Source organism: Miscanthus floridulus, chromosome 7 (assembly GCF_019320115.1).
Source record: "Miscanthus floridulus cultivar M001 chromosome 7, ASM1932011v1, whole genome shotgun sequence".
Taxonomy (NCBI): Eukaryota; Viridiplantae; Streptophyta; class Magnoliopsida; order Poales; family Poaceae; genus Miscanthus; species Miscanthus floridulus.
This window is the reverse complement of record NC_089586.1, coordinates 13,059,641-13,078,744: the sequence shown is the minus strand read 5'-3', so window position 1 is coordinate 13,078,744 and position 19,104 is coordinate 13,059,641. Positions and strand designations below refer to the sequence as shown.

At 48.0% G+C, this 19,104-nt stretch overlaps 2 protein-coding genes and 1 long non-coding RNA gene across 3 annotated transcripts; all 3 read left to right on the top strand.

Annotated features, from left to right (window-relative positions):
* The first annotated feature begins 965 nt into the window (after nucleotides 1-965).
* Nucleotides 966-2,756, top strand: LOC136462602 (uncharacterized). The gene is made up of 2 exons (XM_066461683.1): nucleotides 966-1,186; nucleotides 2,070-2,756. The coding sequence occupies exons 1-2, from the start codon at nucleotides 1,100-1,102 to the stop codon at nucleotides 2,658-2,660; spliced, it is 678 nt and encodes a 225-aa protein (XP_066317780.1). The 5' UTR covers nucleotides 966-1,099; the 3' UTR covers nucleotides 2,661-2,756.
* Nucleotides 2,757-9,464: 6,708 nt separating this feature from the next.
* On the top strand, nucleotides 9,465-10,867 carry LOC136465085 (uncharacterized). The gene is made up of 4 exons (XM_066463965.1): nucleotides 9,465-9,568; nucleotides 10,165-10,381; nucleotides 10,478-10,658; nucleotides 10,743-10,867. The coding sequence occupies exons 1-4, from the start codon at nucleotides 9,465-9,467 to the stop codon at nucleotides 10,865-10,867; spliced, it is 627 nt and encodes a 208-aa protein (XP_066320062.1).
* A 4,867-nt stretch (nucleotides 10,868-15,734) lies between these two features.
* On the top strand, nucleotides 15,735-16,411 carry LOC136462601 (uncharacterized). The gene is made up of 3 exons (XR_010760765.1): nucleotides 15,735-15,941; nucleotides 16,003-16,080; nucleotides 16,140-16,411. It is a non-coding gene; the product is annotated as an uncharacterized lncRNA (long non-coding RNA).
* Nucleotides 16,412-19,104: the final 2,693 nt, after the last annotated feature.

Here is a 19,104-nt window from a genome sequence, read left to right as displayed (position 1 = left end):
TAACTAATTACATAGTTTACGACTAATTTGCGTGACGAATTTTTTAAGCTTAATTATGCCATGATTTGACAGCGTAGTGCTACAGTAACACCTATGCTAATGACGTATTACTTAGGCTTAATAATTTTGTCTCGCGGATTACTAACGGATTCTGTAATTTGTTTTTTATTAGTATCTGAATACCCTATGTGACACCCCCATGTGACACCCTAAAACTTTACACCCTGAATTTAAACAAGGCCTAAGAGTAGATTACATCTTATTGGACTATATTTTACTATTTTTATTTGGGCGTAAGTTTTGTGTTCAATTGGGGTAAGTTTTGATCAATTTTTTTGGCTTTTTGATTTTCTGTATGTGTTATTTGGTTCTTTTTTGAAATTTTCTAATTTGCCTTTCATAGAAATAATCTGGCTAATATTTTTGTTTTGTTTGTTTAATAATTTTTGTATTATTTGGATGTATTCAATTAGTTGTTAGCCAACTAGCTAGTTAACCACAGCTAATTTGGGCTAATTCTTAGCCCCAACTAGTAACTAGCCATGTGCATCCGAACATGCCCATAGTCTTACTGACTGGGGACTGAGATGTATTTTCGTCCCTTTGCCTAGCTAGGTGCTCTTGCCCAGCAAGCTTAGCAAGAAATATGGATGCTTTTGGTTCCATCCCTCGACTCAGTTTGCAGTTGGCAAGGATTTCCTTGCTTGCTTCTGGATACATTTCAAGTTTGTGTGAAGGATCCAGTCATTCCCTGTATATGTGTGCTACCTAGTATCTATCAGAACTTGTTTGACAACACACGCACACACAGCACACACAACTGAGATGCATTCCCTGTATATGTGCTAGGATCTATCAGAGCTTGCCTGACCAATAATAAATAGCTGAGATGCCATATTTATGTGTTGCTAAGTATTGCCGCTGCTTCTTAACCCTTGTTTTATTAAATCCACTTGCAGCAAAGATCCCTAACAAGCGTTTCACGTTCAAGAAGCCTAAATGGCGGGATGCTGCTGGCCTACCGACTACGCTGCAGATCTTTTCACTCAAAGTCGCAAGGATAAGGGGTGGCTTACAGTGGCCCCTCCATGCGTTTGGGATGGTTGCCATACGAGACTCAGTTGATCAAAATCGCAATATGATCTTTGATCGCTCGAGAGATAACTGCCAAATTCTTACACAAGAGGTTTGTATTATTTCTTATTACTAGCCATCAGTGTCATGATTGCTTGCTTCTTGCTTTGCTGCTTGATGCATGAAGCAATGATTTTCCCCCCACCAACTTTCCTGTCTGCCCAAAGTGTTGTCTGTTACCACAACGGCGTGTGTGCCTCCTGTCTGTGGTTCCCCTACACTGAACTACCCTATTAATCCAATTAGTTCCGTCAAGGGCCAGCTTATTTGACATGAAGACGACGGAGCGTGTTATACGTGGCAATCCATTTATTTTTTAGAACTTATTGCGTAGTACACACTGTGAATTTCTCTATCTGCAATCTCTTGGCCGGTTATATGTTTGTGGGTTTGGTAATAATAAGAGAAGCAAATAACTACTTACTAATCAAACTGGCACACTTAATCTCTCAACACATTTGGAGTTCCATAATTTAGGGAGCACATGCACGTTGTGTCAGCTATATGGCAAGCCCTAGCTAGGAAGTTCCCCTACAAACTTGTACTTGACCCTTGCTTCCCCTCCATCCCTCCTACTGTTGTAAACTAATGTGGCATGTCTGAGTCTAATTTTTAAATGTGGCTCATAGTTTCTGGCGCTAATTTCTGAGTTCTATCCTGAAAATGTTTGAACCTTGTTTGCTAGAAATCAAATTTCCTAAATGTACAGCTCATGAACGGTACATGCATGATTATATGCACACAGAAAATTATGCTGTCTTTTTGTTTGTCAATAATGCATGGAACAAATAATTTTATGTAGTTTTTTCTGTTGTGCACTTTGTGTTGATAATGCTGGTTTTTTGTTGTTCTATACTGTTTATTATTATACGCTGATAACCTCTTGTTTCACTTCAGTTTACTTAGTATTTGTTTAATGGTGCTGCTGCATGTAGGTTCCTTATTTGAAACTGACGGGTCCTTCGCGTGCTGTTGAGTTGTCCGACCCTCCGACCTTTGAGGTTGATCTGAAAGTTAAGGGCGCTACTGAATCGAATGATCGATGCTTGAGTTTTCTAGCCATAACCTACATCAACTATGAGGGTGTTCACTCACGCCACCTTACAAGGGAGTACCATAGCAGGCTTAGCACACTGGAGTTTGCACTTGGCTCTATGTCTTTTTCGGTCGAGGCAACAATTGCTTTGCGAATCACCAGTGGGGAATGGCCAAGTGGTTTCCGTGCAAAGTTTACTGCTAGTACCACCAGCATAAGTTGTGCGGAAGTCATCTTGCTTGATTCTGGCGACGATAAAGTGTCTGTTGTTGGTCATGGAAGAAATATCAAACTTTCACGTTCTGTTGTATCTGTTGTACGTCTTGTGGAGCGGCTCAAGGTTTGTGCGAAGGCATTGCAAGGTGATCACATTGTTGCTGGTAGACGAATGCTTTTCAGGCCTCAGAAAGATGGTGTGAGCGATGGCACTCTGCGCCTTGGCTTCTGCACATTGGGTGTTACTATCTATTGGTCGCTTATTGGATACTAATAATTATGACATGTTTAAGAAACATATTATGTTGCTACTTTATTTGTAGCTTCTGGAGTAGACTTAATTGGTACTACTAAGTAATGAATGATATCGGGGGATATGATGGTGCCTTCTCTTGACTAGAGTTGTTTGACTTGGTGACAATTTTATGTGCTTTCTGCAATTTCACTGTGATTGGTTTCTTCTGTTTGCTGACTTGCTTGCTTTGGAGGAAGCAACAGCTCGCATGCAGGTGTAGTGCCATGTCGTACATTGTGAGAAATTGAGCAGCCATTAGCAAGTAGCAGGACGTTGCTTAAGTTGATTCTATTGTTATCAAAGTATAGGCGGTCTGGTCTCACTTGGCAATTAATCGGCATGCTCATTTCATCACAAGACGACTCTTCACCTTAATTCTCATCAACCAACCAATTAAAATCAATCATCCATCATCACTATAAATAAAGCAACCATTGCATCGAGCTAGTAAAGTTGTCAAGCAGTCACCCAAAACATTTCATTGTGGCTTCCTCTGCCTCTCCTCCTCCTCCTCCTTGGGAGCAGCAGGAGCAGCAGCCCTTCACCTTCATCAGAAAGACAGAAACCCATGACGACACTCTCGACGACTTCGACTACGAATCATGGATCCAGCAATCCAAGATCACCAACAACTGCTACTCCAAGCTGTGGACGGATGGTACAGAGGCAAAAGCGATATGATCAACAGGCCGACCCCAACACCAAAACTCCTTGTATGGAGAGAGAGCAGGCGGCTTCATCATCAAGTTGTTCATGCCCTCGTCACCAAGAGCTGCTGCTGCTGCTAGTTGGAGGAAGAAGAGATTCTCCCTCTCCACTAGTTCTAGTTCAACTTCGTCTGTGCTGCCAAAAAAGAGTGCGCCAGCTAACGATGGTCGTTCCTGAAGGACGAATAATCCCTACTGTTCCATTGATTGATCAAGTGTTTATAAAAGGAGTTACATGACTCTTCAACTACTGAGACTCTTTATTCTAGACTATACACATTCTAATACCCTCCCGCAGTCTCAACCGGGAGAGGAGCGAACATTGAGGCTGGATCGGAAGTTGATGAAGACAACAGTTGGCAAGCTCTTAGTAAAAATGTCGGCATACTAAAGAGATGTAGGAACATGAAGAACTCGCACAGCTCCAAGGGCCACACGCTCCCAAACAAAATGGAGATCGATTTCCACGTGTTTGGTCCTTTGGTGATGAATTGGATTTGTTGACAAATACACGGCACCGATGTTGTCACAATATACAAGAGTAGCACGTGTTAAGGGGCTACGAAGCTCGCCCAAGAGTTGACGAATCCAACAAGCCTCAACCACGACATTAGCAACACCCCTGTATTCGGCCTCGGCGCTGGACTGTGAGACAGTGTGTTGGCGCTTGGATGACCACGATATAAGATTATCGCCAAGAAACACACAATACCAGAAGTAGAGCGGCGGGTGTCCGGGCAGCCTGCCCAATCGACATCCGAGTAGACGATCAAATCATGTGACCGGCTGCGAGAGAGAGTAAGACCATAATCCATGGTGCCTTTGATATACCGCATAATGTGTTTGATGAGAGCAAAATGAGACTCACAGGGATCATGCATATATAAGCAGGAATGAGCAATATCCGGCCTTGTGAGTGTTAAGTGTTGTAAAGCACCAGCAAGACTGCGATATAGAGTAGGATCAGCAACCGGTGGTCCATCTTGGGCGGACAACTTGGAATGAACCTCAAGTGGAGTTTGGCAAGGATTGCATGACGACATATTCATCTTGTCCCAATATTTCAGCAGAATATTTGGCTTGAGAGACGAACAAACCTGTGGATGATCGCTGTGTAGAAATGCCCAAGAAGTAATGAAGATCACCAAGATCAGTCATAGGAAATTCTTGCTACCGGGAGCCAATAATATGTTGGAAAAGGTGTTGGGATGAAGCCGTCAATATGATGTCATCCACATATAACAGAAGATATGCCACATCCATCCCATGAGTGTAGATGAAAAGCATTTGTCACATTGAGAAGCCCGAAAACCAATCGAGGTGATGAACGCCTGGAACCAGTGTACCAAGCTCGCGGGGCCTATTTGAAGACATAGAGAGCTTTGTTGAGTTACACACATAATTAGGACAGGCCAGATCAACAAACCCAGGAGGTTGTTGGCAATAACAGTTTCATTTAGAGTGCCATGCAAGAATGCATTTTGACGTCCAATTGATGAATAGGCCAATCACTAGAAACAGCGAGCGACAATACCATGCGAATGGTGGCAGGCTTAACCATGGAACTGAAGGTTTCATCATAATCAAGACCATGCTGTTGAGAAAATCCTCGCACGACCCAATGAGCCTTATATCGAGCCAAAGAGCCACAGCATTATGCTTGTGACGATAGAGCCATTTGCCTGAAACAATATTAGCATGTGGAGGTGGTGGCACAAGGTCCCATGTTTGATTAGCAATGAGAGCACCATATTCCTCCTCCATGGCACGCTTCCAATTCGGATCGGAGAGAGCACCACAATATGTTTTTGGAAGTTAGCTGATATCTGTGGAATCCATGGAAAAATTGAAGTGTTGTCGCGGTGGACTTATGCCTGACTTGCCCCTAGTTTGCATAGCATGCTGGTTGATGGTGGGAGGTACCGGCACAATTGGCACTTTGGAGGAGCGAAGGGCAGCTAGGATGATAGTTGAGCTAGATGGTGCTGGCGGTGGCGCCGGCTGTGCCATGGGCGCTGGCATGGGAGCCGGCGGTGCCGTAGACACTGGTAAAACCACGGAAGCCGGTGGAGGCGCGGGAGGTTGCTGCCATCACGTGAACACCAACGTGACCAGTGGCCGATAGGTGGCATCGAACGCAGATGGTCATGCTGGACCTCCAGTAGTTTCAGACCATCGACGAGTAAATTTGTATTTACGCGTCTGGCTTGGATGGTGTGCTCGGAGGACACAAGGGTTTATACTGGTTCGAGCGGAATGTCCCTACGTCTAGTTCGCTGCTGCTCGTGTTACCGGCACTTGGTTTGCAGTAGGGGTTACAAACAGGCGAAGGAGGGAGAGGATCCCAAGTCTCTGGTCGAAGGAGTGAACGAGTGCTGAGAGCTCGCTTGTCGCTCAGCCGTGTGCTTGTGTCGTGCTCTTCTGTTCAGATCCCCTTTCATGGGGCACCCTGCTTCCCCTTTTATAGGTGAAGGGAAAGCGTGGGTTACAGAGGAGGAAAAGGAGAAGAATGAGATAGAGAAGAAGGCTTCCAGGGTTATCGGGTCCTTCTTCTTCATGCGGGTCCCGTCGATCCTGTAGATGTTAATAGGGACGGCTCCATGTCGTGGCCCTGTTTGTCACTGGCGCTATGCGTAGGCGTCATCTACCGGTCATGGTGTTCCACTCCGTCCCGACGGACATTGTGGTGAGCTGACATGCCTGTCAGCGTCCGTACGAGGATTAGGCAGAACAACACCGGCACGCCCGACACTGTTCTTGATGTGAATCCCTAGGTATGGCCTGTCATGGCCGCAGGTTACATCAAGGCGTGCCAGCCTCTTCCCTGGCATCAGAGTTTTGACCCAGGCCCATACGCTTGGACCTAGAGTGGTTGGCGGTGGTATGGGTCCCTGTCGGACGAGACGGAACCCACGTCCTCGAGGTTGGGTGAGATGGAGCCCGCGACCTTAGGCGAGACGAAAACTAAGTCCTTAGGGTCGGGCGAGATGGAAACCGCACCCAAGGGGTCAGGCGAGACGGAGCCCATGTCCTAGAGATCAGGCAAGATGGAGTCTGCGGCCTCGAGGTCGGGCGAGACAGAGCTCGTGGCCTTAGGGGATACGGAACCCACATCCTTGGTGTCAGGTGAGATGAAGCCCGTGGCCTCGAGGTCAAGTGAGACGGAGCCCGCATCCTTGGGGTCAGGCGAGACAGAGCCCGCACCCAAGGCGTCGGGCGAGACAGAGCTCGCGGCCTCGAGGTCGGGGGAGACAGAGCCCGCGACCTTAGGGCCAGGTGAGGCATTTTAATACGTCTCGAGCCATCCGAGGAAGTCAGCGTAGGCTCTAACTCCCTTGCTTTGGGTATCCCTAATATCGATACCCGATAGTTGCCCCCGAGCCTTTGGAGGCTTTTCTGAACAGGAGGACTCTAAGGGCCTTGGCCTTCTTTTTGTAGCCCATGGCATGTCCTAGTAGGACGGCAATTCCCTTTTGTCGTGATCGGTCTTCTTGGGGGCATGTAACCGTAGGATTCAGGAGGTCAGAAAGATTTTTCTTGATTCTAGTCCCCTAGGATCCGATCGGTCTGCCGTCATACTACGACCACGTGTTCGGTCTCCTTGCGAGTCCAACTTCCCTCGAGCCCCCGCGCGTAGTAGGGGTCTGGTCATGGGTTGGCTCATCATCCCTCAAGCATTTTTTTTGATAAAATGGAGGGGCTGAGCCATGCCATGTTTTTCCTCGATGGACGAAACATGGTACTTGGTGAGCTATTAACGGGCTAGTCCGAGTAAGGCCCCAGCTTCCCGTTCGTGGGGGTCCGGCATGGGTCAGCTGGTGATCGACTCCAGACTCTTGGTGGCCAATCCATATAGTTCTTGGGTCCGTTCGGTCGGTCCCAAGGGCTCATTGCTTTTCTTCAAGGAAAAACTATGGACTAGGAACCGACCTAGACTCGAACATTGGCCGGGATGCCTATGGCACTCGTGCACCTAGGTACTGGATGCTAGTGGGCCCATCCCTTTCTAGCCCTCGTTCTAAGGGTGCCCCAGAGCGACTGTGAACCCGTCGGCATTTTCAAAGGTTGGCCCACCGCCGGCTTCACAGCCGCTTCGGGTTCACTTTAAGGAGTTCAATGGTTGGCCATAGGAGCGTTTTTAGCTCTGTATCCCTCCTTACCTATGATGGTTCTTGGTCCATCGACCGAGCGAACCGTCATCCGGTGTGTCCTTTGAGGGCGCGGCCAGAGATAGCGTGCACACGATCTTCAGAGGGAGGTAACGTGATGTGGCGCAGCAGGCGCGTGAACCTAGGTGGATGGTTTGCCTTCTCACCCCGCTCCATCCAATAAGTAGCAGCCTCCCCCTTCATGTTTCAGCACACCAAAAGCACAACCTTACCTTCTCCATTTCTCCACCACTGCCGTTCGGATCTGCCGTGCTTGCTAATCCACTGTTGGAGCCCTAGATCTATAGCTTCTGCTTCTCCGTCGCCACCTTTGCTTCTCCATAGCTGCCTCTGTCCTCCATGGATTCATGGTACCACTCTGATGTTTCCCATGCGTGCATGGAGGGCCTCGTCAAGTGTGGTCTTCTCCATAGGAGGACCTATGCAGAGGAGTGGCTTGTGCCCGGCCGTGAGGATGCGCCGGCGCCGCCTGACGGCTACATCGTCTCCTTCATGCCCTTCCATGAGCGCGGACTCATGGTTCCTCCCCACCCATTCTTCTAGGGTTTGTTGCACCACTATCAGATCGAGCTGCAGCACTTGAACCCCAATGGGATCCAGCACATTGCGGCCTTCATCGTGATATGCGAGGGGTACCTAGGGATCGAGCCCCACTTCGAGCTGTGGAGATATTTCTTCTCCATCTCCTTGATCAAGAAGAAGGAGAGAGGCCGGGAGACCCCGGTACTGATGGGATGCGCGGGCATCCACATCCAGGGGCAGCGGGCGACCGAGTACATGCCCTGCTAGCTCTCTAGATCCAACAAGGGGTGGCACTCGCATTGGTTCTACCTGAAGAATGACCCTACCGCTCCCTTGCTGGTCTTCTCCGAGCGCCTGGTCAAAGAGGTACCGCCGTCATGGCCGTGGGAGCCAGCCGTCATGGAGAAGAAGAGGATGCGCGACCACCTTGAGGCCATCGCATTCCTGAAGACCCATGGCCTCCCCGGGGCTGGCGTCATCAGGGGGTATCATGCAAGGAGGGTGGCATCGCTGATGGCACGCATCCTCCAGTTGTACGGGATGACGCCCGGGACGACGCTCACCCAAGGGTTGCTCCGCGACAGCGAGGTCGCCAGCGCATTAAGCAGGCCACGGGGGAGGCCAACGCCGTGTACCTGATCCTAGGGCATCCCGTGATGCGGTCGGACGTGGGCTTCATCGAGCTGCCAGTAGGGTTAGTCTTCCAGGACTCTGTCCCGCCGCTGCCAGAGCACGTGGCCATGAGGGCGGTGAACCATGCCGTGGATGAATAAAGGAAGAAGAAGAAGGACGACGAGGAGAAGAAACATCAGTCAAAATAGTGAGCGAAGCTCCAGCGAGGATGCGGCGTCAAGGTTCGTCGAAAGAAGACTTGGAAGAAGAGGAGGAGGACGAGGATGACAGCTCTGGGTCACCCATCCTGTGGGATGATCTGGTTGCCGAGGATGGGGACCCGCCTTCATCACAGGCGAGGCCCTTCCTGCGGCATGCCATGGGGCAGGAGGTGGTGGACGCACCCCCAGAGTCAACAGAATCAAACCGCCCCGCCTCGCCCCATCCAGACCTTTGACGGCGGCCTCAAAACTGGTGCAATCAGGCCACCTCGCCTTGTCTGGGCCTTCAACGGTGGCCCCACAGCCGACAGAAACAGGTCACCCCACTCCATCCGAGCCCTCGGCGGTGCCTCCAGAGTCAGCGGGAGATGGCCGTTCTGATTCGTTCGAGCCCTCTGAGCTGAGGGAGGGCTCGAACCAACAACGTGCTGATGAGGAGCAGCCAAGATCAAGCAAGCTGGCCCCAAAATGTCCTCGCATGATGGCATCACGGTGAGTCAAGAGTTTTTTTGTCCTTTTGTCTTAATGAATTTTTGCCATGAACTGACTGCCATGTCCCTTGCAGTGTCAGAGGACGTGGGACTCTCCTATGGCTCGCTCCAAGAAAGATCCTCCTCTGGTAAATGCGCCAGGAGCTGGATGGCGTCGCGCCAGTGGTGAGCGTGAGTGGCGTTGGGGCGGCTACGGTGTCAACCGGGGAGGCACAGCCGATGGCTGCGTCCATGGGAAAGCAGGTAGAGGAGGCCGCGTCTGGGGCACCCATGGTGGGCGCGACATGGCCGGTCATGTCCTCGACGTCATAGGTGAAGGTGGCATGCTAGAGCCATGGTCCGTGCAGGTGGCCATGTCCACGGCGGTGTGGATAGAACGAGGGCGCACTCGAGGCATCCTTTGTGGATGTGGCTATAGGGTAGGCCTCCGTGTCCACATCACCCTCCCCCTCTTTCACTAGAGGAGCTGCTCTGGAGGAGCTACCGCCGCAAGAGAGGTCGACACCTCTTGAGGTCGGCACGAGGACGTCCCAAGCTCTGGTCCGGGTGGCTACCCTAGATGAAGCAGCAGAGGAGAGGGAATGGGAGAGTGTCCACATAGAGGTTGGGGATGCGGTTCGTGCCCTGACTACCAGGCTGAGCTTGATCCGTGACATTGTCACCCTGATTGGCCAGGTATGATATGACCATGCTTCTGACCCTCATGTTCTCTTTCCGCGCCTCTAAGTCTTGTCTTCTTCACATATCCTTATGGCCCATAGTCGGGAGAAGTCCCAGTTCCTTGCTAAGGAGATGTGGCAGAGTGAGCGGTTGGTTGCACAGCTCGCTGTCGCCCATCAGGAGGTGGTTGAGCTTGCCCCTACTGCCCGGGAGGTGGCCGACCTCCAAGTCAGGGAGAAGGACACTCACGACAACACCCATGAGGTCGAGGAGAAACTCACGGCCCTGATCAAGAGGCTATGCACGGACACCATGGAGGTCGAGTGGCTATGGAAGGAGCAGGACAATTTGCTCTAGGCCATAGAGCTCCGCATGGGGATTGACCTGGCTCGCTAAGAGCGTGCCGACGCTCAGCAGCAGATCAACCACCTCAAGGATGAGCTTCAGGGGGAGAGGGACCTGAAGGTTGTAGCTGAGGGCATGTCCTTCAGGCTCACCGTGGAGGTCGGTCAGCGCCAAAAAGGGGTCCGGCGCCTAGAGGCCGAGGTGACCCAGCAGCGCGATGAGTTGCGTAGGCTTCGGGTGGACATGAATGGTAAGTCTCCAGTTTCCCTTGTTGTCTTTCTCCCTAGAATCCATGGTAAGCCTTTTCGACATGGTCGGTACATGACTTGGGCAGGTCTAGATGATAAGCTCGGGGTGAAGGTGGTGAAGAGCCGCAGCCTAGAGAAGGAGCTTAGCGAGGTGAAGGACACCTTCCAGAAGGAGAGCGGCGGACACGATAACCTACGCATCGCCATCTAGTTGGTCTGCGACGAGCTCGAGCTGGCCCCAGAACAGGAGACAAACTCGCTCATGGTTCATGCCACCTAAAACACGGATTGGGCACGTGATATGGCAAGGGGCGCACTTCGCTTTGGCGTTCATCGATCATTCGTGATCGCCCGTTCTCATTATGAGAACATCGATCTGGCGACCATGAGCCAAGGCTTCATGCCCATCTATACCGACACTGAGCTGGACGACATTGAGAAGGAGGTGCCCCCCTGGCGCATGACCTTTCTGCCAAGATAGAAGATGAAATCATCCCCCTGAGGGGTTAGTTTTATCAGATAGGTTAGGCGGCGCATTTGTAATAAGCGGACAAGTTCCAACCCTTTTGTTTCGTTTAAACAAGCTTGTTCATTTGTTTTGGTTGAACAAATTTGTTCTTTCTCCGTTTTATGTGTAAAAAGGGTTAATGCGTTCCGACCCTTCCTGTTGTTAAGACTGTGGAGCTCAAGGTGTGGGCAAAAAACTCTGATCATGCTAGTAAGCAAGAGTGCCATAGCCGCAGGGGCGTAGGTTTCTTGCAATCCGACCAGTTTTACTCAGCGTTCGTTTCCGCAAACCTTGCCTCTAGGTTTTTAATATGAGAAAGGGTTAGGCACGATGACTATTTTAGAATGGATATATATAACCTTATCAGCCCCCGAGTGAGGCCCGACCCCTTACTGTTGTCGAGGTCAGGTTTCACTAAAGATCGAGGAGACGATAGCGAAACTGGTAAGAGAAAGCGTTTTTGGTTTCAGAAACATTATTCTTAGTTTTTGTTTGTACCCCTCCCTAGGCTCCGAGCCATCGTCCTATGACCGCGCATTCAGTCTCCTTGCAAGTCCAACTTCCCTTGAGCCCCCACGCATAGCAGGGGTCCGGTCAAGGGTCGGCTCGTCTTTGTGATCGTCATCCCTCAAGCATTTTTTCGATAGAATGGAGGGGCTGAGCTGTGCCACATTTTTCCTCAATGGATGAAACATGGTGCTCGGTGAGCTGTTAACGGGCGAGTCTAAGTGGGGCCCCAGCTTCCCATTCGTGGGGGTCTGACATGGGTCAGCTGGTGACCGACTCTACATTCTCAGTGGCCAATCCATATAGTTATCAGGTCCGTTCGACCAGTCCCAAGGGCTCGTTGCCTTTCTTCGAGGAAAAATCATGGACTGCAAACCAACCAAGACTCAAACGTGGGTCAGGATGCCCACGACATTCATGCGCCCAGGTACTAGCCGCTAGTGGGCCTATCCCTTTCCACCCCTCTCTCTAAGGGCGCCCCGAAGCGTCTGTGAACCCATCGGAGGGCCAACCTTCGAACTCCTAGGCCTAAATGGACCATAGGAGCATTTTTAGCTCTATATCCCTCGTTACCTATGATGGTTCTCGCGCCTGTCTACACCAACACCGAGCTGGACGACATCAAGAAGGAGGTGGCCCCTCTTGCATATGACTTACCTGTGATGGTTCTCGCGCCTGTCTACACCGACGTCGAGCTGGACGACATCGAGAAGGAGGTGGCCCCTCTAGCACAAGACTTACCTACTGAGATAGAGGATGAGATCATCCCTCTAAGAAATTCATTAGGTAGATAAGCCAGGCGGCGAACTTGTAATAAGTGGACAAGCTCTTAAATTTCGTTATGGCCAAACATATTTTTAGCTCTTCTCCCTTTTTGTAAAAAAAGGTCAATGCATTCCGATCCTTTCCGTTGTTAAGGCTATAAACCTCGGGGTGCGGGTGAAAAAACTCTAATCATGCTGGTGAGCAAAAACGCCTGTTGATGCAAAAGTGGATCTACAAACACAAAGGGCTAATACCCGAATCGATATCCAAAGCGTGCCAGTCGATTTGACCTATTAATCGACAAGGATGAAGATACGAGCACTTTGGTCCTGACAACAGCGATACGCCCGGAAGTCATGGCCAAGAGGTACTCACGTGGAACTCGAGAATCGCCGAAGGTCGCACTGAAGCGATGCAGCTCGCCGAATCAATGAGAACTTGTAAAAAGAAAAAAGTATACAAATTGACGAAGTCGCCGAAAAGTAAGTAGATGCAAATAGGAGTAAAAATTGGTTTTGATATTGATTGATATATCTTCATTACATTGCCCCTCACTCCATATTTATACCCTGATCTAAAGAGACATAACCAAACACAACTAGGACACCAAGCCCATATCTAAGGAAACACGTGACTCTTACATGAATCATACTCTAACAAATATAGAAAAGGAAATCAACTCCTATCTATTTCCCTGTCCGCCTCAATTACGATGGAAATCTCACCGTCCTCCTTCCCATCGGCATACTCCCTGCTTCATCGGCAGTAGTCTTCAAGTCTTCCTTCATCGGCATACTCCCTGTTTCATCAGCAGTAGTCTTCAAGCCTCCCTTCATCGGCATCGACAATAACACCTCCAACCTCATCGGCAACGCCTGAGTCTAAATCAACCTTTCCATCGACCACCACCAGCTATCGGCAACCATCTTTACAAGCTGGCCTTCATCGGCTATCAGAGTATACAGTAACTTTCCCCTTGCCGATTAGTCCACTCCGATCATTTTGACACGTGCAAAAAATGGTGTCAACACATGCCCCCCAATTTCAGAGTATAAAACCATTAATGCTCCGAAATTTACTCCAGATAACGCTTGCCTTCGCCCGATTACCGTAACTCATTCTCCAATCCAAAACTTGATCTGTTATCAAATCCAATCAAATCTAATCCTGATTCACGCACTTCAGTAAATATCGCACAATCACCAACCATTCTTGCCTTGATTATAGTTAAGATACCGAAACAATAACCCATCGGCAAGATCCTAACATGATAATGCTGTCATTTTCAGAATTAAAATATCCTGTACCGATATCTCTTCCAAGTCATGATTACTTGCCATCAACCCATCTGTATAATCCCCTGATTATCGTGCGAACAGTTACCATATCCATCTGAACCACTTCGACCTACATGCGCGTTGTATAGAGATAAGTCCAAAATACCCCTACTCCAAGCGGCTTATAAATAGATTCCTCCGGAACACTCGCCTTTTACCCTCAGACTCCAATCTTTGACATTTTCTCTTTCCGGCGGCGACTCCGACGAACAACTGCGCGACCTCAACCAACAAGAACTCTTCTCCAGCGTTCACCTCAAGTCTCCGGCTCGTGCCCCCATCTTCCTCAAGATAATGGCAATCAACTTCGACGTCCCTACGGTTCGCTCCACTTCCATTACCTTTTACTTTGATTCCCCTAGTTTTTGCAAATCCATACAGTTGGTGATTTTTCCTTTCTTTTGTTCTCCGGATCCTTTAAACTTAGGAACTGCGCAACAAATTAGTTATTCCAACCGATCAGCCGCATGTCCAATGCCTAGGACCAATGGACAACCCAGATCCAATCGATCTGATTAATGCAGAGGTTAACAGAATCCCCTTTAGAGCCCAAAATTTCTCTCTGAATTTATGGAAAGACACATTCCGATCTTGGCCCAAAACCACCAAAGGGTGGAAAGATTGGTACTTGAGGGTTAATAGATCGATGCAAGTATACTGGGCAGAACGGAAGTTAGACCAATGCATTAGGCTATCTATTGCCGATATGCAGAAGAATGAATCAATGATGATTGCAGCTGCTTACTTCTGGTCAGACACAATAAACACTTTTATGTTTGGACATGGCCCAGCTACTCCCACACTTGCCGATGTCCACATGCTCACTGGCTTGGATATTTCAACTGCCGATGAAGGCTCCATTTATGGTAGAAAATCTGAATATAGGGTGAATACCCGCAACATCGGCGGTTGGACGGGATACATTCAAGAATACCAGAAGACTGGGACACTTAACCAGAGGGAACATGCCACATTCTTGAATATGTGGTTAGAAAAATTTATCTTCTGTGGTCGATCAGTAGGACCAACCAACGCCTTCCTCCCCGCAGCTGAACTTTTGGCTAATGGTGTAAGGTTTCCTCTTGGCCGATACCTTCTGAGCTCCACTTATCATCTTCTTCATCAAGTGTCTCAGAAACTTTTGCTTGGTGAACCCATCGGCAACCTAGGAGGCCCGTGGTGGTTTATCAACATGTGGCTGAATGCCCATATGCACAAATGTTTGCAATGGGACTTTTTTGCCCAACAATTCCCACGAGAAATCGCTGAAGACCATGTGCTTGGGGACGATGAATCGGCAACACGCTCATCCCTCAATTTTGGTGAAGCCATAATTGTCCTTCCTGGAACAGAGGCCAATGAAGACCAGATCGGCAGATTCTTCCAAAGCCTCTACAATGGTCTTTCTCATGATCGTAGGGCCTGGGTACCTTATATTGACGAAGAAAATAGATTCCCCCTTCTTTTTAACTTTGCCGATGACACTCTGAATCAGGATAAGGAACTCATGATGGCCATCATTACTCCCAGGGTAATTCTAGTAAATACATTTGGTAGCGGGAAAAACACCAACATCACGTATGAATTTTACAACCCATCGGCAGTATCCCGTCAATTGGCTTTTGGGCAACTGCCAATCAAACTTTGCTTTGCCGATGTGATCAAACCCAGGGAAACAATCACCTGCGGAACAGATTGGAACAAGGTAGTACAACTCTCCCCCGATGCCGATACTACAGATGTTGATATATCCACCTGGACGCCAGTATCTTTCATCACCGAGTCATATAAGCAATGGTGGCAAGAGTGGAGGGAACAACTATTTGCAACATCTGTTCACACATATCGGCACATGATCGACCCTGAATACGCCATTCCTGATGACGCAGTAAGTTCCTTTTAGCTCCCTTCCGCTTTCTCCTTTCATATATCGGTAACTAACTCTCTCGTGACAGGTTAACAACCCAGCACCAACTATGAGCAAAAGTGGGAAACCCTTCGATCTTCGGCCTGTTTCCCCGATATTACCGATCGGCTACAACGCTCCCACCTTAACCGCTTTGACTCACCAGAAGATCCGTACCAAGACCATCACCTCCAAGTCCAAATTGGCTACAGCCAGGGTCACTCCATCGGCTGCTGCTACAACCTTGGTCAAGGCATTCAAGGTAACAACCTTGTTTATTTCTACTTATGCCGATCACAAACTGTATTAACATTAATTATCAGGGGGTAAGAGCTGCTGCTGGATCGTCATCGGCAATTCCTCCGATATCAAGCACTACTTCTTTTGACGAACCTTCAGAGGTATCCTCTTGACTTTACATTTTATCTGTTAAATACCATACCTTACGCTAGTTTTGCAGCAACAATTGGGTACATCGGCAAGCGTACCAGACGTCCAAGCTTCACAACCAACAAGTGCCGATGCCCCCCAGCCAATCGTTGCCGATGCCCAAGCAAAGCGCAAAGCTTTAACAGATGCTGAGGCACAGCCAAAACGACAAAGGTCTATGCCGATCCCTACATCTGCCCCAATGTCATCGGTCATCATACCTCAAGAGCCAACCACCGATGAAGTCACAGAGGACATCCCATCGGCAAGCTCAGCCGATCCCCCACACGGCATACTCCAGGTTGCTTCCTCCAGTCAAGCATAGGAAATTGCCTTGAAACAGGTAAACCGATTAACCTAGCTGATTTACAATACTCATACTTATCCTTAACCGACCTCCTTTTCTTTTCCTTAGGAACAAGACTCCCCAAACAGCCTATTCTCCTTTGCTATTGACGTCTCTGACGATGATGGAGAGGAAACAAGTTCTTCCCTTGCACTGGGAACAATATCGACAGAAACTAAGTCCAAGTTGGAAACTCTCCTGAACTTGCTACAGCAGGATACTGCCCAACTGGTAGATGATTCGGACCCCGCAAAGGCAATTTTCAAAACAATCCGTGGCCAGGTCCCTGCCGATGTTGAAGAAGTACTCTTCTCAGCAGCCCATTTAGAAAGCCGCCAACTACAATATCAACAGGCTGCTCAACGTATTGCTGATAGAGCAGCTCAGGCTCAACTCAAAGAAGAGATGCTACAACTGAAACAAATTGCCGATGAGAAGCACAAGGGCATCGGCAACTTGCAGACTTCGGGTGCTGAACTTGAGCAGAAAATCTTGGATTTATCGGCAAGGAAGATGGCTCTATTGGCTGAATTGAAAGAAGTCAATGCAGCCTTAACTCATGCTCAACAAGAAGCCAGCCAGCTACCCAATGCTATCAAAGCCCTTCAGCAAGAAATAGATATCCAGGCTCGCAAAGCTTTGGCCATGAAGAAAAAACTCAAGCCTGTGGAGGGTGCTGCCGATGACGACATCAAAGAAATGGAGGAAGCCGACCAGATTCGCCTGCGTGCGATATTAGCTATCCAATCCTTGTTGAACTTGTAATCTTGTTTATTGTATAGGCACTTTATGAGACATTGACATCCTTGCATAATTCTAGCCGATAGGACTGTTATCGGCACTTATACTTTTATGCATCTATCCAGATACTAGGGTAATATTTCTTTAAATATTTTCCATTTAATGCTCTGGGAAACACAACCCCTTCGAGGGTTTCTAGAATATATGCGTTACCAGGAACAGACTGATTTATCCGATATGGACCTTCCCAATTGGGAGACCACTTTCCAAACTTTGAACTTTTAGTCCCAATCGGTAAAATCAATTTCCAGACCAGATCCCCATCGGCAAACTCCTTTACCTTCACCTTCTTGTCATACCATCTGGCTACTCTTTTCTTGTTTTCTTTGATGCTAACTAAAGCCCTTAACCAATGACCCGTCACATCTTCCAACTCATCCTTCATAAGAATATCATAATCATCGGCTGTCAGCTGATCTTGAGAACGTATTCGCCTAGATCCAGTTTTAATTTCCCAAGGCAATACCGCGTCGTGTCCATATACTAACTGATAAGGCGTCACTTTGGTTGCACCATGATATGACATCCGAAATGACCACAAGGCTTCATTTAATACTGTATGCCACCTCTTAGGATTTTCTTCAATTTTGCGCTTAATGAGTTTGATAATCCCTTTGTTAGAAGCCTCAGCCTGACCATTAGCTTGAGCATAATATGGAGAAGAATTTAAAATTTTAATTCCCATACCTACAGCAAACTCATCAAATTCTCCTGATGTAAACATAGTACCCTGATCGGTAGTGATAGTCTGAGGAATACCAAATCGGTAAACAATATGCTCTTTCACAAAATCAATCATATTAGCCGATGTCACCTTTTTTAAAGGAATTGCCTCAACCCATTTTGTGAAATAGTCGGTAGCAACCAGAATAAATTTATGTCCTTTGCTCGATGGCGGATAAATCTGACCAATGAGATCGATAGCCCATCCCCAGAACGGCCAAGGTTTGATTATAGGGTTCATAGCCGATGCAGGCACTCTTTGAATATTACCAAACTTTTGACACCCCTGACATCCTTTAAAATATTTAAAACAATCTTCAAGAATAGTCGGCCAATAGTATCCATTCCTTCTGATCATCCACTTCATCTTGAAAGCCGATTGATGCGCCCCACACACTCCTTCATGAATTTCACCCATCAAGCTTTTCGATTCATCACTGCTAACACATCTAAGTAAAACTCCATCTATAGTCCGATAATATAATTCATCATCGAGGAGCACATACTTGGTAGCTTGGAACCTTATACGTCTCTCAACCTTTCTATATGGATCCTTTAAATAATCGACAATCTCCTTCCTCCAGTCATCAGTATCAACTGCCGATGTTAGCACTTCCTGAATAGGCTGATACCCTGAAGCATGCTGAGCTAGTCGATTAGCTTCCTCATTATGCAATCGAGAGATATGTTCAAGACGAAAATCTCTAAATCCTTTCAACAATTGCAAACATCTTTCATAATACGAAATCAAAGCTTCACTTCGGCATTCATAAATTCCAACCAATTGATTTATAACTAGCATAGAATCACCAAAGATTTCAACAGCATCGGCACGTATCTCCTTCAGTAATTCTAACCCTTTTATCAAGGCTTGGTATTCAGCCTGATTGTTCGTCGACGTAGCAACAATCGGCAATGAAAACTCATACTTCCTTCCTTGAGGTGAAATTAACACAATGCCGATACCTGCTCCTTCACCACATGTGGACCCATCGAAGAAAAGTGTCCAGGGAGCAACCTCCAGAGAGTCCACTGTATTACAATGCTGAGTGACAAAATCAGCCATCACTTGCCCTTTAACTGCCTTAGTTGATTCGTAACGTAGTTCAAATTCTGATAATGCTAA

Coding starts and splice junctions, on each gene's coding strand:
- LOC136465085 (XM_066463965.1), top strand. CDS start 9,465: ATGTCCCTTGCAGTGTCAGAGGACGTGGGACTCTCCTATGGCTCGCTC. Junction 10,382..10,477: donor TATGCACGGACACCATGGAG/GTCGAGTGGCTA, acceptor GCCGACGCTCAG/CAGCAGATCAACCACCTCAA. Junction 10,659..10,742: donor GCTTCGGGTGGACATGAATG/GTAAGTCTCCAG, acceptor TGACTTGGGCAG/GTCTAGATGATAAGCTCGGG.
- LOC136462602 (XM_066461683.1), top strand. CDS start 1,100: ATGGTTGCCATACGAGACTCAGTTGATCAAAATCGCAATATGATCTTT. Junction 1,187..2,069: donor GCCAAATTCTTACACAAGAG/GTTTGTATTATT, acceptor TGCTGCATGTAG/GTTCCTTATTTGAAACTGAC.